The sequence below is a fragment of the Odontesthes bonariensis genome, chromosome 8 (genome assembly GCF_027942865.1).
Source record: "Odontesthes bonariensis isolate fOdoBon6 chromosome 8, fOdoBon6.hap1, whole genome shotgun sequence".
Classification (NCBI taxonomy): domain Eukaryota; kingdom Metazoa; phylum Chordata; class Actinopteri; order Atheriniformes; family Atherinopsidae; genus Odontesthes; species Odontesthes bonariensis.
The window spans coordinates 9438973-9457723 of NC_134513.1; the positions used below are offsets into that span (position 1 = coordinate 9438973).

An 18751-nucleotide genomic window follows, 5' to 3' on the forward strand; every position below is an offset into this window, starting at 1 on the left:
TCGGTGAGAAAGAACCAGTGACTGGCTTTAAACCTCAGTGTGCTGGTATGGAGAGAACGATGCGTTTGATGGTAGCTTGTGTGTCTGAAATCAGACGTCTCCCTGTGCATCTCTGTAAAGACCTCCTGCCATTCGCCCCTTTTGAAATTCAGTTTCCAACAAATATTTCACTGACATTTCCCCCCTGAGCCTCGCATTGTCACAGCTCATTAAAACATAATTGAACTGAATATTCAACAACTCACTTTGCACACATGCTACTTTCCCCCATTACACTTGCTAAAGAAACATTTACACAGAATATCGTCCCAGCTCTGTTTGCTCTCAGAAAGCTACATGAGCCGCTTACACGGCTGCCTTATCATTTTCTGTAATTCATCTTTGCCAGCACAAATAAACATAGCGGGCGATATGGGATATGCAAAGTGTGATTCGGAAGCAACATTTTTAATCTTTCTTCCATCAGCAGCTATTACCAGCGCTGCTGAGATCAGCAGACCGATGCTCCCGGGCTCTGATTGGGTTTGTTCAATTAAAGCTGCCCCGGCAAGGTGTAATGAGAACTGTGCTGTATCAGTGACAATTCAGAGGCACTCATTACAGCATCGCTATTAGCTAGTGACTCATTAATACCAATAAGGCCTGTTTTATGCTACTTTGTTGGAGTTGCACTAACTCAGTCATCATCCAGGGACAGTCAGAGGTTCTTAGTCAAATAAAAGCCTGCAAAGATTAAAGTAAATCACAATTCTTCAGGCCTTTCTGTGTGGAGTTTGCATGTTGTCCCTTATAGGTGGGTTCTCTCCAAGTACTCCAGGTTTCTGACGTTGATTCTAAATTGTGAGCTTGTGTGGTCGTTTGTTTCTGTGTTGGCCCCACAAGGGACTGGTGACCTGTCCACTGGTGACTCGCCCTAAAGGGAGCTGGGATAGGCTCCAGCCCCCACTCACTGTTGCTATAAGCTTGCAACAAACCAGTGTACCCCATTTGGAAATTGCTGGAACATGGCGGTAGAGGCTTACCTGTCCAGGAGAGCTGCGGCCCCAGCTCAGGTCTAGTGTTATCGCTTAGAGGATTTATTCTTTAGTGTGCTATGATCGGACAAACACCCGTCACAGGGATGCATTTTCTGTCGGGTGAAGGGGAGCCCACAGGAGATGCGGTGCTATTTGATTATTTTATTTGACAGTGCCTTGATGCAAAGGAAAACTATATACAGAACTGTGGTAGGATCATTAAGTCTGAGCTGAAGTGTGGGTGTAATATTTGAGCGATGTTAACATTGACAGCTCTGAAATGTTGGAACTGCTGGAGTACGTAGCATTTAACTTTCGCGCTCCAGCTATAATTGATAGAAAGAGTGGCTAAAACGGCAAAGAGCCTTTCACTGTGTGGTCTTACTTGAAAATCACAATAAGATATCAAAGGCCATTCTTCAAATCCCAGACTTGAAAAGGCTTATCATGGGACAACACTTTTAGGATTTCTTTGATTCCCATCACTGGGGTCTCTTGCTACCATACGGTACTGTGATAGAATTCATTTTGGTGTGGAGGTAATTTAATTGTCAAGAGCTCCGTTTGTTCGTTTAACCTTTTAACACGGTGTACATGTTTGGGAGCCACAGTCTCGGACTGTTCTTTTTTATTTATTTATTTATTTTTTTATTTTTTTTATTTTGCATCCTCAAACTGTGAGACCAGCTGCCAAGGTGAGAGTATTTCACACACTGCTGGATGCACTTAGGAGCAGTTTCAGTGTTCATGCTCTGTTTGCACTGCTTCCCTCTTTCTGATTTCTCCCTGCAAGAGTACATCTAATGACAATTAGTGTCGATTTAAAATCATCTCAACTGTTTTATAATGCCCTCTTTTTGTGTGTGTGTCTATATATACTGTATACACATACATTCTTCCCTCTGCTTGTCTCCTGTGCCTGTACACATCAGTTTTTATTGGTGCATCTGCGTGAAATGGATCCTGTCTGTTTGGTCACAGATAACCTCTTTTCCATCAGGACTGTGTTGATCTGAAGCCAGAAATAAACTGTATGTATCATTACATGACTGAAGATGGAGTCTACTTTTCCCAGAGTCTGCTTTGTGAAATAACTTTCAGCCGTTTTTTGGGGTCTGCGATACCTGCATCCGTCTGCGTTTGGTATAACTGCGCTGAGCTGTTCCCAGCCACCTTTTTGGGGCTAATTGCTGAAATCAGGATTGTTGGATCAAGCGATATCACTCACAGGATCCATTTCAAAGCCTCAGATTTATTATGGAACATTGTTTACTCGTATAACTCTTCTCACTTGCTTTGTATATTAATAGCTACAATTAGCAGATGAGTAGACATCTGGAATAACAGGCTTTGTGTGGGTTGAAGAAAATCTTTACCAAAGAAAAAAGTTGACTACAACCTAAATACGCACAACAAATTATAATGAGATAGTGGAGATAAAACATCTTACCTCTCGCCTGTTTTTTAAATTTTTTATTTCGTCTTCTTTTGTTCTGTTCAGATAAAGACAGCAGGGTCCTGTTTTATCCTTGAAATGAGCCAGTTTTCAGGACTAGCTCACTTGGTATCTTTTGTTCAGTTTGGACTCTGTAGTTCTCTTCCTTTCCTCAAAGTACTGTCCCTGCTTTCAGATGGTTTTGTGGGTGGTCAGCAGCCTTAATTTGGACATCGGTGTTCATTAAATTGATAAATGGATGAGTTTTTCAACTGAATATAAGAGCAGTTGCTGCAAGGGGGGCAGACAAGCTGGTTCAGTTCCTCAGTTTTGGGCTGATTCTTAGTTAAGGTCTTTAAATGTAATGTGGTTCGCTGTTGGTCATCAGCAAAAACTTCTTTCCAAAATTCCAAACTCGATGATGATTATTTCGACAGATGTATTTTTGCTGAGATGAACAGCCTCGCAGCATCAGAAAGCATTGCACCGGGCCTTTCTGTGTAATCAGTCCTTTTAAACCAAATTTAATCAGCTTAATCAGGCAAATACTCTGCAGTTGCTTCTTGAAACTGCTGATACGACACATGCATAAATAAACACCACTATTTAAAGATCACTGTGTTTTCTTTGACAAATATAGAAACCAGGAGAAGGGACAAAGAGAGATAGCAAGAGAAATCACTTGAAGGAGAGAAGATGGTGAAAAAGGCAGAAACAAAGTAACGAAAGTGAAAGAAAAGGAGGAAGAAGAGAAGACTGAAAGTCATTACACAGTTGTGTTCACACAGTGAGTGTTTTTGAAGTTCAATCCTGTTGAATGCATTATTGGCTGGCCACACAGCAGTCATGTTTTTCAGTAGATGTTAGCCTGGCCTGATGCAACTCTGAGTGATACAGCAGGGAGCGGATCCAGGAATTCAATATCTGAACCAAAGAGGATTCACCATTTCCTGACCAAGAGGAAGCCCACCGTGACATATTTTTCACTAAACCGAGTTTAATGCTCTTCTTGGATAATAAAACCACATTGGGGCTGTACGGTGCTGAGGAGAGTGGACTGGTCACAGTGAAGCCTTGAGATTCAGACACAGACTAGATGTGCAAAACAGTGTCTGGGCAGTTTGCAGTGTTCAGACACAGCTTTTGTCTGAAGTGTGAAACAAGCATGTCTTTTAAAGGTGTGTGTGTGTGTGTGGGGGGGGGGGGGTATTTACATGGAGGCATAACAAAGCGCTTGAGCCCTCTGCAACAGCGAGTGGCTTTTAGGTGAACCTGCCAGTTAAATCAATGCAGGGAGCCAAATTTAGCTCAGCCTGTAGCCAGCAGAGACGATATAGATGTCTGGTCAGCTGTGGCTGACAAACATGGCGTGTTTGCTTGTGAAAAGGAGGGATTCGGAGTAAAGAGGCTCAAATTGAATTTAGTGCTGGGATAGAAAGTGGTGTCACCCGTTTTATGGTTCAGCTGATTTATGATGACGGTGCCGTGGAGGCCAGTGAACGGTCAAGACATTATTTAACGTTCATATGCAGCCTCTGTGCACTGCCTAACCTTTGGCACACATCGGTTTGCTTTGCTTCACTGTTGTTTAGAAGCTTTCTGATGGACCACTGAAGTGGGATACCGAGCTTCACCATTATATAGAGAATATACATCTGTTTTTCACCTTTTGAGTGATTTCAAGGATGAACGAATGTGTGCTATTTAGAGGATTTCTGCCAAGCAGGCATTCAGAGCATAAATAAGAAATTAATAAAGATGACGAGACCCTGCGGAATTTAGGCCCTGTCAGTGTATCCATGCATACAAGAGGTGCAGCTGAATATCATTTACACTTTTTATGTAGAAACATAAACAGAATGCTCAGACAATGTCTTTTTAAAATGTAAATTCCCTCTGTGATTTCACTCATTAATACTGCAGCAGGTTGATTGTCAGTGTTCATCTAGTTCTGTGGCCTGCATACAAATTGCAGCTGGTTCTCACCCAGTTAGCATTCATGCATGCAAATAATTTGTTCAGCGGAGGCAGGGGCATTTTGTATGATCGCACCACCCCCCCAAAAAAATCAGGTTCAAATGAAGTTCAGCCAACTTTGTAGTTCACCGTCGTCATGCTAGCAAGATCCCATTTAGCGAGGATTAAACGGTGCCACATGTGTCTGTACGTGTGGCAGCTTCAGTGAAGTGAGGTACCAGTCTGCTCCGCCATGCTGTTCCTCATCAGTCCAGTGCACGATGGGCACTTGAAGGACGCATTCCCTTTCCGCTCCAGCAGCACTATCAGCGTCCCATTCCGGGTTAAAATGGAGCAGGCTTCCCCTGCCAGGAGACAGATGCTGCACATTACAAACACACACATAGGAAGGCAGCTGGTGGGCTGAGTGAATTTTCCACGGCAACGGGTGAGTTGGGGCTGGTCAGCCTACAGCAACAGAAGGAAGGTGCAGTATGTAATCACCTGTGGGACCTGCAGACTCTGTGGGGGTGTATCGCATGCTGGTGGCCTTCAGGTGGATTTCTGAAAATGAGTCTATAAAAAGATTGCTTTACGTTGTAAATATTTTATGAGGGAGAGGAAAAAGAAAAAAAGAATTGAGTTTCGTTTCCGTGACGACAAAATGCTGAATTTAAGAGATGCTTCTTCCTGATCCTTCAGAGTGATGTATTTGTATCCGATGTTGCTTTCAACAGAATGCCACCAATTGACCTTTTTCTTCCGAAACGGTAACATATTACAAACTGTGCTCGACAAATAAATCCATTTTGATATTAGAAGAAACTGTTTTACAGTTTGGTTTTCATCTCTCCATCCACTCTTGTCCTCTTTATGAGAAATGAGCCTCAAAAATATCCCAAATCAATTTCAGTCTTTGTGTGCATGTTAACTCCATCTGAAAGCCAGTTGGTGTTCATAGAATCCAGCACTTTCATCATAGTCAGCTGAAACTAACAAGGTTTTTAAGCCCATTCAGATCTGATTATTTTGATTATGAAAACAGCTGTTTGCTGGAGCTTGTTGACTTTAATACACACACTAGCACACGCAGTGTGGTAATGCTACAAATGCCGATGGATGCCCTCAAAACGTGTGTGATGAATATTGTCAGCCATGCTCTGAAAATGCCCCGAGCCGACTGACTGTGAGAACGTACTCCATGCTAGAGTTTTCTCAAAGAGTAGAAAGATTTCAGACATCTGACTCGACTGCCACAGGGTTGCCTAAGTCTTGGTTCAGCATTTGGTGTGTGCCATAAATGTATCTGTTATTTACCATAGAAACCTCTCATGTCAAATGATGAAAGTCAAAAGAACCTCACAGAACAAAAATGAGATGTTTTCTTTGGGCGTCACACAGATCTGATTTGGCAGAGCTTGAGTGAATATTCCACTTGCGTGCATCACACCTTTGCTATTATTAGCACACCAGAGCTTTATTGTGTTATGAATAAAGGCGGATGTAGTTTTTTGGTGCCTCCAATTCTCCTGAACTGACATCAGCCGTGAACTTTGTTCATTTGCAGCATCTGTCCCCAGACAGAGAGATGAAGACATCTAAAGTAGGATCCAGAAGATCTGTTTTGAGTTGCAATATTCCAGATACGTTCCAGAAGGCTGGCTTGTGTGAACATAATTGTTTGTAGTTTTGCCTCTGGACTTTTTGCATAGATTTTGCACACAGTCCCCTAGTAAAAGCTCCTGAAGATCAGCGGGTGAGACATTGTGTTAATAAATCATTCGAATCTTTCAGGCATTGACTCCCGGTGTGCATGCTGGAAAGGGTTACTGCTTCCACTCATTCATTCGTTTTCCATTCCCGCTTTATCAATTTCAGGATGGCAGGGGGCTGGAGCCCATCCCAGGTGCATTTGGCCAACAGAGACAAACAACCATGCAGGCTCCCACTCACCTCTACGGTCCATTTAGAATCAACAGATAACCTATCATGCATGTTTTTGAACACCAGAAGGGAACCCATGCTGGCTCAGGGAGAACATGCAAACTACAGCCAAGATTCAGAGCAGGAACCTGTTTGCTGCGAGGCTGTGACTGCTCACACCAGCCAACAATTCATATTGTCTAATGACAGCACTGACAGTTTGTATGTCAGCTTCTGAATTACAAACAACCACGGATATATAAAAACACCCTGCATACCCCTGACGCGCATAAGGTAGCTCAGACTGAGAATTTAGACAAATGACGGCCTTTGTCGTGGAATGATGCGTTGCAGACCTCTTTACACAGACAGTGGAAATGATGGACCCTGTGGACTGCTCACATTATTAATGATGATTTGGAGACACGTATCTGAACAAACTGTTTGAGATGCAAACAAACCTCATTGAACCACAGTTCGCTACGAACACTGTTAGCTTTCAGCTATTTAAATGAGCTGGAACAACGTAAATTGTGTGTTTGGACCGCTCCAGAGAACTCCACCTCTCCCTTCATTCATATCCTGCAGTGACTTCCAGAACTTCTCTTTTTAAGTTGGACTGGTTTGTGCCTGTGTATGAGGCGCTTTGCTGTTACACTGTAGCACCTATATCCCTCGAGGGAACCAGCTGCTCTCTTGTTTTTGGACTCTCCACAGGCTGTTTTTTTTTTCTCTCTCCGTCTCCCAGGAGATTTACATGAAACCTGCTGAGCTTGAATGGGGAATTCTCTTGTTCTGCAGAAAAGAAAAAAAAAAAACAACAATTTTAATTCAACCATCTGTTTAGGAAGCAGTTAGGATTCCTGCTTGGGGTTTTAAACTTGCCAGACATGCCTCCTCAACAGCAGGGAAAAGTCCTTTTTCATGTTGTCATGCTAAGATGATTTCAAATGTCTTGCAGGCTTTGTGCCATTTGCTTGCCTTTCTCAAGGTTAAAGCGGATGCAATAATATGGTAGTGCATGATGAAAATATCCATGTCCTTTAGGACTGTTCAGCTGACTGGCTCATGAACCGACAAGCGGATTTTTCTCCAATGCTGTATCTTCTTGTTATCTGTTCTCTCCGTCTCTCGCCTTTCCCCACCGTCGGTGACATGTAAAAGATGCACGATGATAATATCTCTGTCAGAGCTGGAGGAGCTGATGGCGAATCCACCTTGAGAGAAAAAAACAAGTCTGCATCTCATGTGTTTAATTACGTCCTTCAGCTTAGCACACCTGACTGAGTCCAGACCAGTGGTGCCATTGCAGGAATTGGACGTGAATGCATCATTTCGTCTACAAACACACAGTCTATCTTTGAACATGTGGCCAATATTGAGAAGAGGCGCGTCCACCTGTGTTTGTTCTAACTGCTGCCTATTACTTAAGCTTATCTTCCCTCAAGACTCACAATGAAAACAGTACTACTATGACAGTAAACCAATGCATATGACAAGCACAGTTATCTTAAATTAGATCAGATTCCTTTGGGAACGCTGAAATAAGTGTTTCACGATTCAGAGTTTAACAGTTCAGTTTCTTTTGCTCCCACGTGGCTGCAGCAGTGGTATTAATCTGCGAGCAGATGGAACGCCTGAAACGCTGCAGTGCAAACAGAAGGACATGACATGTGTGCAGAAAATACAAATGGAAGAAAGGTACAGGACGTGACTTCACATATATGAACGTTAACCTGACTTTTGTTTTTATCCGCTGTGTGGCTTTGGGTTTAAATGTGATTCAGTACGGACATTCGCAAATAGTCCCTGAGCTTTTTGCTGATGTGTATTCAGGTTAGGTTGGGATTTATTTGGAAAATAAAACGACAGGTGAAGTGTGAAATTGTCAGATTTTTGACGAGAGAGAAAAGAGGAAAACTGGTGATGCGAGTCAACGTGTCAGTTACATCCAAAATACTGCTCGAACGGTCAACGCAGAAGGTTAATAAAAGTTCATCTTGACTTTCCCATTTCAGTTAGACTTCAACACAGACATTCCTTCAAGAAATCTATTAAAAATACTTTTTAGAAAAATGTCTCCATTTAGTAATATTGGGAAGATGATGACAGCTTCTAAACCAAGAATAAACAAACAGCAACTTAATTAGTAGGGAGATTGCTCTGTGGGAGAAAAACGGCACAAAACGGTACCAGTTCTGGATCCAACCTGATGTTTAGCTTCATCACATGCTTTCTGTTGGTATGAGAAGCTCACGACCATGTTGATGCTACATTCAAGCAGAAGTGTGAGGGGAAAGAGGCTTCAGAAGCACATGTAGTACCCAGTGCTGCAGATGGGGGGCGTTACAGGACATGGGAATCTGGATGGATCCAAGAGAAAGGAGGATATCGGTGTGATAGGTCCCCATTGCCAGAGCTGTGCTTCAGCGGTCGCTCTCCCTCCCTCGCAGCAGCACACACACACACACACACACACAGACTCTTGTTTCCCGCTCTCTCTCACACACTCTCTTTGCCCCAGTGTATCGCAGCCACTCTTTCTGCCGCGCTCTCTTGTTTCATCTCACCTCCGTGGAGTGACGGGAGAGGTGATTCCACTCGCAGGCTGGCTGGCGGCAGCTAGACTGGCCAAACAGGGGACGGAGTTGAGGACCTGAGGGACGGGACTCTTCTGTGGGGAAGGGGGATTCCAGCAGGGAAAGATCCGGCAAAAGATTTCTTCCAGTGGAGATTTATTTGCATCACAAAACCAGTGGAAAGAGGACGCTCACTCTGCACTGGCTGCACAACCGCTGTCTGCGCAAGAGGTGCCATTCAGTGTGTTAATTTGTGTGTGATTTTTGAGTGTGCTCACCTTTTCAGTATGCAGATTCATTGGCTTCTTTTCTTATGCAAATGTTTAGAGAGGGAAAAAAAGGCTAGTTGTGATGCTCCACATCTTCGACAGACACAGTCCCTCCAATTTAGGTTTGGGGGATGATATTGAAATGCTGAATTAGTCCAGGATTAACGCATGCATGTGGGATTGTGTGCGTGTGATTTTGTGTGAGTGTGTGTGTGTGTGTGTGTGAACGCATATTTCTGGAACACACAACAGAGGAGCCAGAACCTGTTAAATAATTCATGTCAGCAACATGACAGAAAACTTCCAAACTAGGTTAGTCTTGAAATAATGAGTCGCTGGTTACATATCTCACAGTGTCACCCACCTTCTGTCTGAGAGTGATTGGATAGTTGCATGTTTGGCTGCATCTGTTGACACGTATGCTCTCCAACATATCATGCTCTGGGAGCCCACAGGGGATGTTGAAGGTTAGACAAATGTCTTCTCAGCCTTTGCACCAACTCCGTCTGTCTCTCTGCTTCTTAAATGCAGATGAGCAACAAGGATGACAAGTGTGTTGATCATGAGGAATCCCTTAAGTAACACCAGACGAGCAGCCTCCCTTCATTGCCATTCTTCCTCCATTTCAAATGTGATTTATGTGTGGAGAGAATGGAGTATTTGTTGGGTAGGGGGGGTGGAATTTAAGCCCCTTTTAGCGTGCGCATTTCTTCTCTCTTGCCTTCTATCGCTACTGTCCCTCACCTCTTTTTCTGTCATCCCTCCATCACTTTTTTTAAAAGATTTTTATTGTCCGTCCCGTTGAGCCTGCCAGATTTACTGGTTTTTATGAGTCCACTCACAGAACTAGGATTGCTGAAGAGACGTATAGAGGAGGGGAGGGGGGGGGGGGGAGGCACGTCAGGTGAGGGTGAAGGCGAGGAGAGAGAAAGTAAAAACAGTCCACTGAGGATGTGGGAGGAGTCTGCTGTGATTTATGTGTAATGTCTCCCCGCACGTGTCCCGCCAGCACTCCAATTAACACCTCCACCAATCCATGGCTGTACTTGACAGATGCCGAGTCTGACGGAGAGGGCAAAGTGTATTCAATAGGGTTTGTTTGTTTGTTGAGAGGGTTTTAGGGAATCCAAACGATTCACTGTGGTTTTCAGGGATTCTGGGTCATGTGTTGCTGCTGTGTTTTGTACTGCCTCTGCTTGCTCTTGAAGTTGAATAATGTACAAAAACAGATCCGGCTGTCCCATTCCTGATTAAGGCCTGATTAGGATTTTCCTGCTTTTTAACTCCTACAGGAACAGAGATTTTGTACATGAATGTGAGTTCTTTTCATTTGCAATTAGTGGCCTGATCCTCATCACTGATAACGGACATCTGTGTTGTTCCAGGGGGCGTAATAGACAAAGACCTGCGCCACTACCTCAATCTGCGCTTCCAGAAGGGTTCAGTGGACCACGAGCTGCAGCAGATCATCCGGGACAACCTCTACCTCCGCACCGTCCCTTGTGAGTTACCCTGTTCCCACCTGTCCACCATTTGTCCACCTTCGCTCACCTCATCGAGTTGCTTCTTTTTTCATGGGGTTGGATTATCCGAGACGCAAAGCGTGGGATGACAAAAGCTCCAGGTGCACTTCTGCGGCAGCTTGTGTGTTGTTTTATGATTAATCGAGGGAGTTATAGGAGACGGATTGTAGATTCCCACAATTCAACTCAAGTTTTCATTCCAGCCTTCCTGTTTCCTAAATGTACTTTTTTATTTATTTATTTTTTTTAATGGAATAAATAAATAAGAAAAATACAGCTTGCAATACAGGCTCTCTGTCATCCATGTTTAGCTTGACACACAACACAGTTGACAAATGAATCTCTGATTTTCAGCATCTACAACTAAGCAAAGTGTTTATATATCTACAGCAACTTCACAATCTACTGATGACAACAGTCGCATATAGGCGAAAAGTTAACCCTGAGGTGAGGTTTTATTGTTTTGTCGAATTCTCACTGACTCAAAGGAAACCTGGAGGTATTACTCTAGTAGATGACCACTAGTTTGCCCTCACAAGCTCTTGGAAAGTAATAAATATGCATATATTCATATGCTAGAATAAAAAAAAACAAAACGGTAAGCATGCAGAAGTAAGGAGTGTGTTTTCTTTTTTTTTGTGCTTTTTTTTTTCCAGCTTGCCATTTCCTGTTGGTGTCAATGTCTTAAATATTTGTCTGTGTGGGAATCGATTGACTTCTGGGGAGTGCTCGTTTAGCTGGAATAGATCTTGTCTGGAAGTTCGACTGTTTAAAATCAAGTGTTGACTGTGGCTCGGTCTCTAATTAGCTGTATTAAGTGCCTCACAAGAGCAAACAGTTATAATGGAGTGTTATGTAGACCATCAAAGATAAGATTTGGAGGGCTTTAAGCTATTGATCCTTGGTGTTTTTAGCTCAGGGTTGCATTTGAAACTGAATGCTTTTGCATGTTTTGTATTATTTGAGTGTGTGGGTGTGGCCTTTATCCAGTTTTTAAATCTCCTCGTGCTTTTGTGGGCTTCAATGAACTGATGTTTAATCTATATTCCTGTGATTCCTATTTTCCATTTATTTGCAGAATATATGCTGATTGCCATCAATCAGTCGGTTATGATATTAAATCGTGTCTGTTTGTGTGTTCATGCTCCTATCTGAATAGTGTGTGTCAGCGTAGCCGTGCCATTAGGCCCAGCTGTCTGATGGCCAGCTCTCCCTTGAATACCGGAGTGGAGGTGCATTCTTCCAGGCCAGGAGCAGGCAGATTTTGTTGGAACCACTTTTCTGTCTCTCTGTTTGAAGGGAGAGACATCCGCAGAAACAAAAACGAGCCAATTGCTTGCAACACAAGCATGATTTCCTCTCACATCCTCTCATTGAGCCGCTGTTGGTGAGTCATTAAAGATAGAGGAGGTGGTGAGCTGTGGACAGTGGGACAGCAAACGGGAGAACAAAAGGGAATGGTGGGGTGAGGGAGTGGAGGCATGATTATAGGGACCGAGGCTATGACAACTAAATCAGTAAATGAACTGCAGAGAGAGAGAGATGAGGGGAGGTTAACTTTGTGTATTAACTAAGCTTCAACAATGGGCCTCAGTGCTACAGAGAGGAAGAGGCTTAGTCATGACTGAACTTGGCTTTTTATAGATGGATGGATAACTTATATAAAATAATCTAAGTGTGCTGCAAAGCTTCCAAACTGAGCAGATCACAACTGTCTGTGTGTGGTCCCGGCCTGCGTTGGTGTATCTCAGTTTGCTATAACATGCAGGCTGTACAGCATAATCAAATTCTCACAAGAAAAATCCAATCAGCTGTCATTATTCACACAATTTATTCAGATATTACTAATGAGTTGAAGGGACGGTGTGAAGGAGATAATGACATTTAGCAATTTAAATCGTAAAATGCAATCCAATTAGGTACCATCCAGCAGGGAAGTTGGATGGAACTTAAAACACAAAATCATGTGCCTTTGTGCCCCCGTTCCCTCCACTGAGCGACAACAACTTTATAGGAAATGCTGTGAGCTGTAACCGTTAGAAGACTACACAACGCTGATCACACATGCTTATGTGGTTACGGCACGGGTCTTCCTCTTTCTTTACCGTTATTCTTTTCCTGTGTGGTGTCGTTCCCTCATCTCCCGAAATGATACCAATCGGCTGCACATCTTTGAATCTGACGTTTGCTAACTGTCGTGGATGGCATATTCTTATATTAACTTCTCGCAAGGAACCTGCTGAAGGTAACTGTGCTGAACAGCAGGCGGTCAGACGACTTTGAACAAACAATGTCGATTCACTTAGATGTGGAAAAAGCAATAGCCTTATCCTCTGCCAGTGTTTGATTAGTCCCTCCAGGGGTTCCTGTAGAACACTGGGTGGGATTTGCTATTTCTAAGATAATAAAAACGCAAAAAAATATCATTTTCATGCAATTCTACACGGATAAAAGCACTGCATTAAGCGCTGACACTTTAAAAAACACATTTGGTTTAAAAGGGCTTTATTTAGCTTTATTCATGAAGACAAACACCAGAAAAAGGACACAAGTGAAACACCTCTGTTAAACCATTAAAAAAAAGAACTATGGTGATGCCTGCTGTGGCGTATGATAAGTGATGAATATAAGGGGGGCTAAGGACCAAGAGAGATGAAAATTATAAGGGATGGATGCAAAGTAGTTCATCACAGCAATTCAAACATAACCTTTCATTTTTCACAGGGATGGAGGCTGACGGGCCGACAGTGGGAAGAGTTACTGACACTCATACCAGTCGTATACCTTGGACAGAGTTGGTGAGGACAGCTAAGACTGTGCCGGCTCTCAGACAAATTGCCTGGTTTAAGTCCAAGGTCAGAGCATTAATAGCCCCCAGCTCATGTGAAATCAGGCCTATCGTCTGGTAATCCACATAGATTTGATGAAGATAGAGGGTGGAGTAAAAAAGAAAAGAGTGTTAGAAGCCACATCGTGCTCATCGAGGACGGTGGAATCATTTAGGTAGGATTGAGCTAAAAAGTACGGCAATTGCAGAAATAGATTTTTATCCTTTGACTGGAAAATTCAAGTGCTTCTCATGTTTTTCCCGTGTTCCAATTCAGATATAAATATGTGCGATATATAGATAATGAAAATACGGAAAGTCACTGTTTGAGCGTTTTTGGCCCCTTTGTTCGACTCTTTTTCACCAAACTTTTTCCGACCATTCTCACTCACCACCTCCCCTCGTTTTTTTTTTTTACTCTGTGGACACAGAAAAGCACTTAGTGATGAGCAAATGAGGTGTCCCAGACAGTGTTTGAATAATACAGAGCCTCGTCGCCTTTTTACCTGCATTTGACCTTGTGATGATCAGCTCCTTTATAAAGTAGATCCACACGTTGAGACTTGGACGTGACTTCTTAAAGCGACATCACAGTGGCTCTGTATGATCCCATTTAGGTTTGAGTCATCTATCAAAAGCTTGATGATGTCTGACATTATGTAATAACCTAGGAAAAATGATTTCATGATTGATATCTTTTTTTTTACCATCTTTTGGTTGGGGTCCAGCTTGTAGATGGATGTCAGAAGGTGTGACAATGGCATTGAAATCAGGGGGAATCTGATATTCTGACAGAAAATAGTCCCATCGAGACTAGATGTTCATTTGAAAGCATTGTGCGACCTATGCTTTAATAATATCTGGACTTTATAAGTACAAATAAGTACTTATGACGTTTACTTTGCATTTTGGTTCACTTGTTTTGAAATAACCTTTTTACAGTAAGTATCCAAACCCTTGTAGCTACCATTGATTCGACTCGGTCATGCTTCAGCTTGGCTGGCATGTAGAAAATGCAAGAAGTGATTTGAGAACAGAGACGGGGCCCTTCAGCTGTAAAGCTCAGCGAACATTTTGCAAGCAGAGACATAATGTAAATGGAGGATTTGATGGGAAGTTTGTGAGTGTGTGCTTTTACCGTGCTCTGTTTGTTTGCATGCGCAAACAACATAAGCTCGAATAGCAGGAAGTAGTGGTTGAGAGACTGGGACTTGAAGGGGAGTTGAGTTTGCTTTAATGGTTGTGGCAACTGTGTGCAATACTAATGGCGTGCAGATATGAGAAACGGTTCAGGTCCATCTGTCTGTCCATATTTGATTTAATTTGATTGTATTGAAGCCTTGCAGCTTAACAGGAAGCTCAAATCTCAGTTTGTCTCTTATCTATCTTTCTGTCTTTCCCTTTCAGCAGATTTACTGAGCTAATTGCTTTCTACTTTCATTCAAGGTGTCTTTTTATATTGAAGTCCAGTTTGCAACCTCTTAAGATCCCACTTGAAATTTATTACCTGCCAGCCACTTGTCATTGGCTCTGCTCTCTTTCTGTAGTTTGTCACATGTCTGTGTTTCTGCTTAACAGCCTGATGTCTGATGGATGACAGTGATAATCAGGACACTAAAAGAACTAACTGCACTCCAGGGCCCGCCAGTTTGTTATTTATCATCTCAGTGATGGAGCCAATAAACTTTAGAAGGGTGAACCCGTCCAAGGAGGTCAGACAAAAAAAGAAACGTGAACATTTGCTGTTTGTTTGCTTGTGTATTGTCTTCTCCTATTTCTCTTTGTGACAATGATCAGGCAAATACCTTCGTTCAAAAGCTCACTTTCTCTCACTTCTCCATTTACTCTGTTCTCTTTTTTTCCTACTCACTCACTCATTGACTCATTGCAGGCAAGGGTGGGGTTTCCATGGCAACCATTTCCACTCCCCGTCTGCGTCAAAGTCTCGACTCTTAAATTCTCATGCCGCTTTCTTTTTTTTTTTTACCCCCCCTTCATACCTTTCTTCTCCCAATCCCCTCCGTTGACTTCTTAAGAAAATCTGCCACGACAGATGATACACAGCTCGTTGGAAATGTGATTTAAATTCACACCTCTTCAACTCACAAGTGCAGCATTCAAATGATCCCTGACTTCAAATGATGTGTGTTTGTGTGTAGAGGATGCAGGTGAAGTGAAGGGGGGGTGCTGGGAGGAGGTGACTGGCAAAGCGGGACACAGATGTGTATTTGCCGGGTGGTTAGCGTGACTTCGAGCTTGGTGCTCGACGGCAGATGCGGCCTACAGACGTGAAAGGGGAGAAGTGTGAAATTCGCTCCCTAATTGGGCAACATTACACAACCACCTTACCCCCACCCTACGCCTGTTTGCCGAAACCCTGCTGCCTTCTGCCACAGTAACAGTGTTAAATAAAAATATCAAAAATTCCATGACATGTCCCACTCACGGTCACCAAAACACACCTCTGAAAATATAACATTTTACTTTGTGTTTTTCTCATTCGAATGCATAATTTAGTAACTCACTTATCATTTGTAATGAGAGCAAAAAGAACTGACATCTTACTGTAACAGAGCTCGGTTTCACTGGAGCTCGTGGCTGCCGTGACATGTGACAGTCTGCTGGATATTCCTGGAATCTATACGTGCGGATGATCGAAAATGACAACTTATTTTCGATGGAAACTGCATACAATCAAACCTGGTGGGTAGGAGTGTAAAAATGGACCTCCACTCGCTGTCATTGCAAAGCCGTTGGTGCAAAAAAAATTTGCAAAATCTAGCTTGGTCAGTCAGAGGTGTGACATTTCGCTCGAATAAGCTGTTTGGGTGCAGCTTGTTTTCCAAGTCACATATTGAGCAGAATGTAATTGATAAATGAAGGTGTTAATAAGCGGTTTTGCTGTTAATTCTCACAGCATGGTCTCATATTTAGAAAGAGCAATACTTTACATGATGTGCCTCGGGACTAAAATCCATCAGTGCAAATCTGGGACTCTTGAAGACTCCTGTCTCGCCTGTGGGCCAACTTATTGCCTGTCCAATAAACGTGTTGATGCAGCCAGATTCTACAGTGCTTAGTTTTTAGCCTGACGGATGAAAAATGCCCTAGTCTTGACTTTGTTTCTCCAAAGTACTCTTAGAGTGTACATTCTTCTTTTGTGCTTGGTATCCATTTTGGCAGAAAGCACAGGAAGGTGCACTGCACTCTGCCTCTTCTCTGAAGAAGTAGAAAAAAAAAAATCAGGCAAACAAAGAGTAACTTGACAAGTTTTCCCCTTTTTTGAGAGCAACTCCATGAATCTACAGTCACGTGAAAAAGAAAGTACCCCAAAATCACTTAATTCTAAGGTTCGTCTGAGGTTGTATTTAAAGTCTAAGACCTGGTAAGGATGGAATGAAAAGAGTTTCTAAATAAATGAAATGTTTCGTGTTGAGGGAGAAGCTTGTAAACGGGTGAAAAAAGGGAATTGGCAGGTTGTCATGCATGTTAAATGACCAGTTCATGGCCGTGTTTTGTGCTGCCTGCTGGATGTTTTCCTCTGTCTCCGGTCTTTAGTTCTTTTCACAACCTTCAAACTTGAAAGACTGGCTGTTATGACGTGCAAAAGAGCTTCTCAGCAATTATACGAGTAGCTTGAATTGTGTCAGCTCCATGGACATTGCTTCCACATTCAGAGGTATCCAAAGCTTGACAGGCCTGCCATATATGCAGTATTTGCTGCTTCTAAGCTGTGATTAGATAATCATTGTTTGGAGCAGGGTTTTCTGAATGGTCATGCAGATAATGATTCTTTAGGCTGGCCCGAGAATCCCAGTATTTCCCTTTTGTGCACCCCTCTGCGACTGCAGGCTGAGGACAGATAAGTGTGTTTGATTCGGCCTTCAGACCTGCTTGGGGACAGACACACTGACCCAACAGTCTTAGTATTCATGGGCAGAGGCTTTGTGGCCTAAAGGACATCTTTTGATGATTTTATTGTAACCAAGGGAACGAAACATGACACCTGTCATGTAAGCATCTTAATCATATCTCACTTATATCAGGGTCATAGGCGGAGGAGGCGTAACTCGAACAATAATCCTTGTTATTCAACTAAATGTGGAATTACATCTGTCAGTTGGAAGAGGAATAAATTCACTATATACATTTACCTGTTCATTTCTTTTAATGCAAACCCAAATGGTGCAGCAATTACAGAACAGTTGATGTTCTCTTATGTGTTGAACTAATTCATGCTTTCCTCCTTGTGTTTGGGTTGAGGTGAGGAAAGGCGACAGCATGACCAGCGTGCTGTCGAAGCATTTTAAGTCCTCTTCTCGAAGTGGAAAATGCCCCTCATGAAATACTGTCACTGCCTCCCACCTTCTTTCTGGCTGTTGTACAATGGAGCTCGAAGTGACTCACTTCCAGTCGTAGTGCTCGGCACCATCCATCTCGGGGACCAGAGCACTCGGAGAGACGATAGAAGAGAATCCCCAAGGTCTGCCTCATTAGAAGCAGTTTCACTGTCACAGTTCTCTAGTTGTAGCAGCATTAGGCTTCACTATCCCTCATGTTAATTACTGGGGCTGTATGAGTTATTGGCTTCTCTTGAATACTAAAGCGAAGGCAAAGGATGGGATTTAGAAAGAGAGTAACGGAGCCGAGTCCAGAGATCATAGTTTTTCCCTGTCAAAGCAATTTCTGTGCTTTTCTTGCTAATACGAACCAATTTTCAGTGTTTGTGGTGAAGATTAGGGATTGTTCACTCTGATGTATAGTTTCTCACCAAGTATCTCTAAGATTAGATACCCTTGTGTTTTACCATTAGGGATAGTCGAAGCTGGGACGCCGCAGATGATGTCCAAGCGGTTACCGGACAATCATGTCATGTTCAAGCAATTATTTAGTTTGTAATGTCTGTGCAATCAGAATCCAATCTGTGTAGCCACTTCTCTCTGTGGTTCTAGGTAATAGCAAGACAGCTGCTCTGTGTCCTTAGACTGCATGCGCACACAGAAATATCTGAGCAGAGCTCTGATTCTGTTTATCCAACAGCCTAATGAAATATTCCATCTTCGCCACATCAGTGGGATCTGGAATTGAAAGCGCAGCGGCTGGTTCAAACTGCGACCCGCTGATTTGGGGAAAGCTTTCAGGACGCCAGATCGTCTGTACATGCACATGAACGAGACACTTACAAGAATTCAGTTTGAAGGGTAACGATAATAAGGCAGATCA

The 18751-nt window shown here is 42.9% G+C and overlaps 1 protein-coding gene across 8 annotated transcripts in view; it reads left to right on the forward strand.

Moving 5' to 3' along the window:
- magi2a (membrane associated guanylate kinase, WW and PDZ domain containing 2a) overlaps positions 1-18751 on the forward strand; it is a 206139-nt gene that overhangs the window by 41532 nt on the left and 145856 nt on the right. For 7 of the 8 annotated variants that reach the window (XM_075471589.1, XM_075471590.1, XM_075471592.1 and 4 more), the window contains exon 2: positions 10564-10680. In XM_075471589.1, the coding sequence (XP_075327704.1) occupies positions 10564-10680 (117 nt within the window). Of the gene's footprint in view, positions 1-8792; positions 9141-10563; positions 10681-18751 lie in introns of those variants that run through there. The other variant, XM_075471594.1, reaches the window with a different exon arrangement.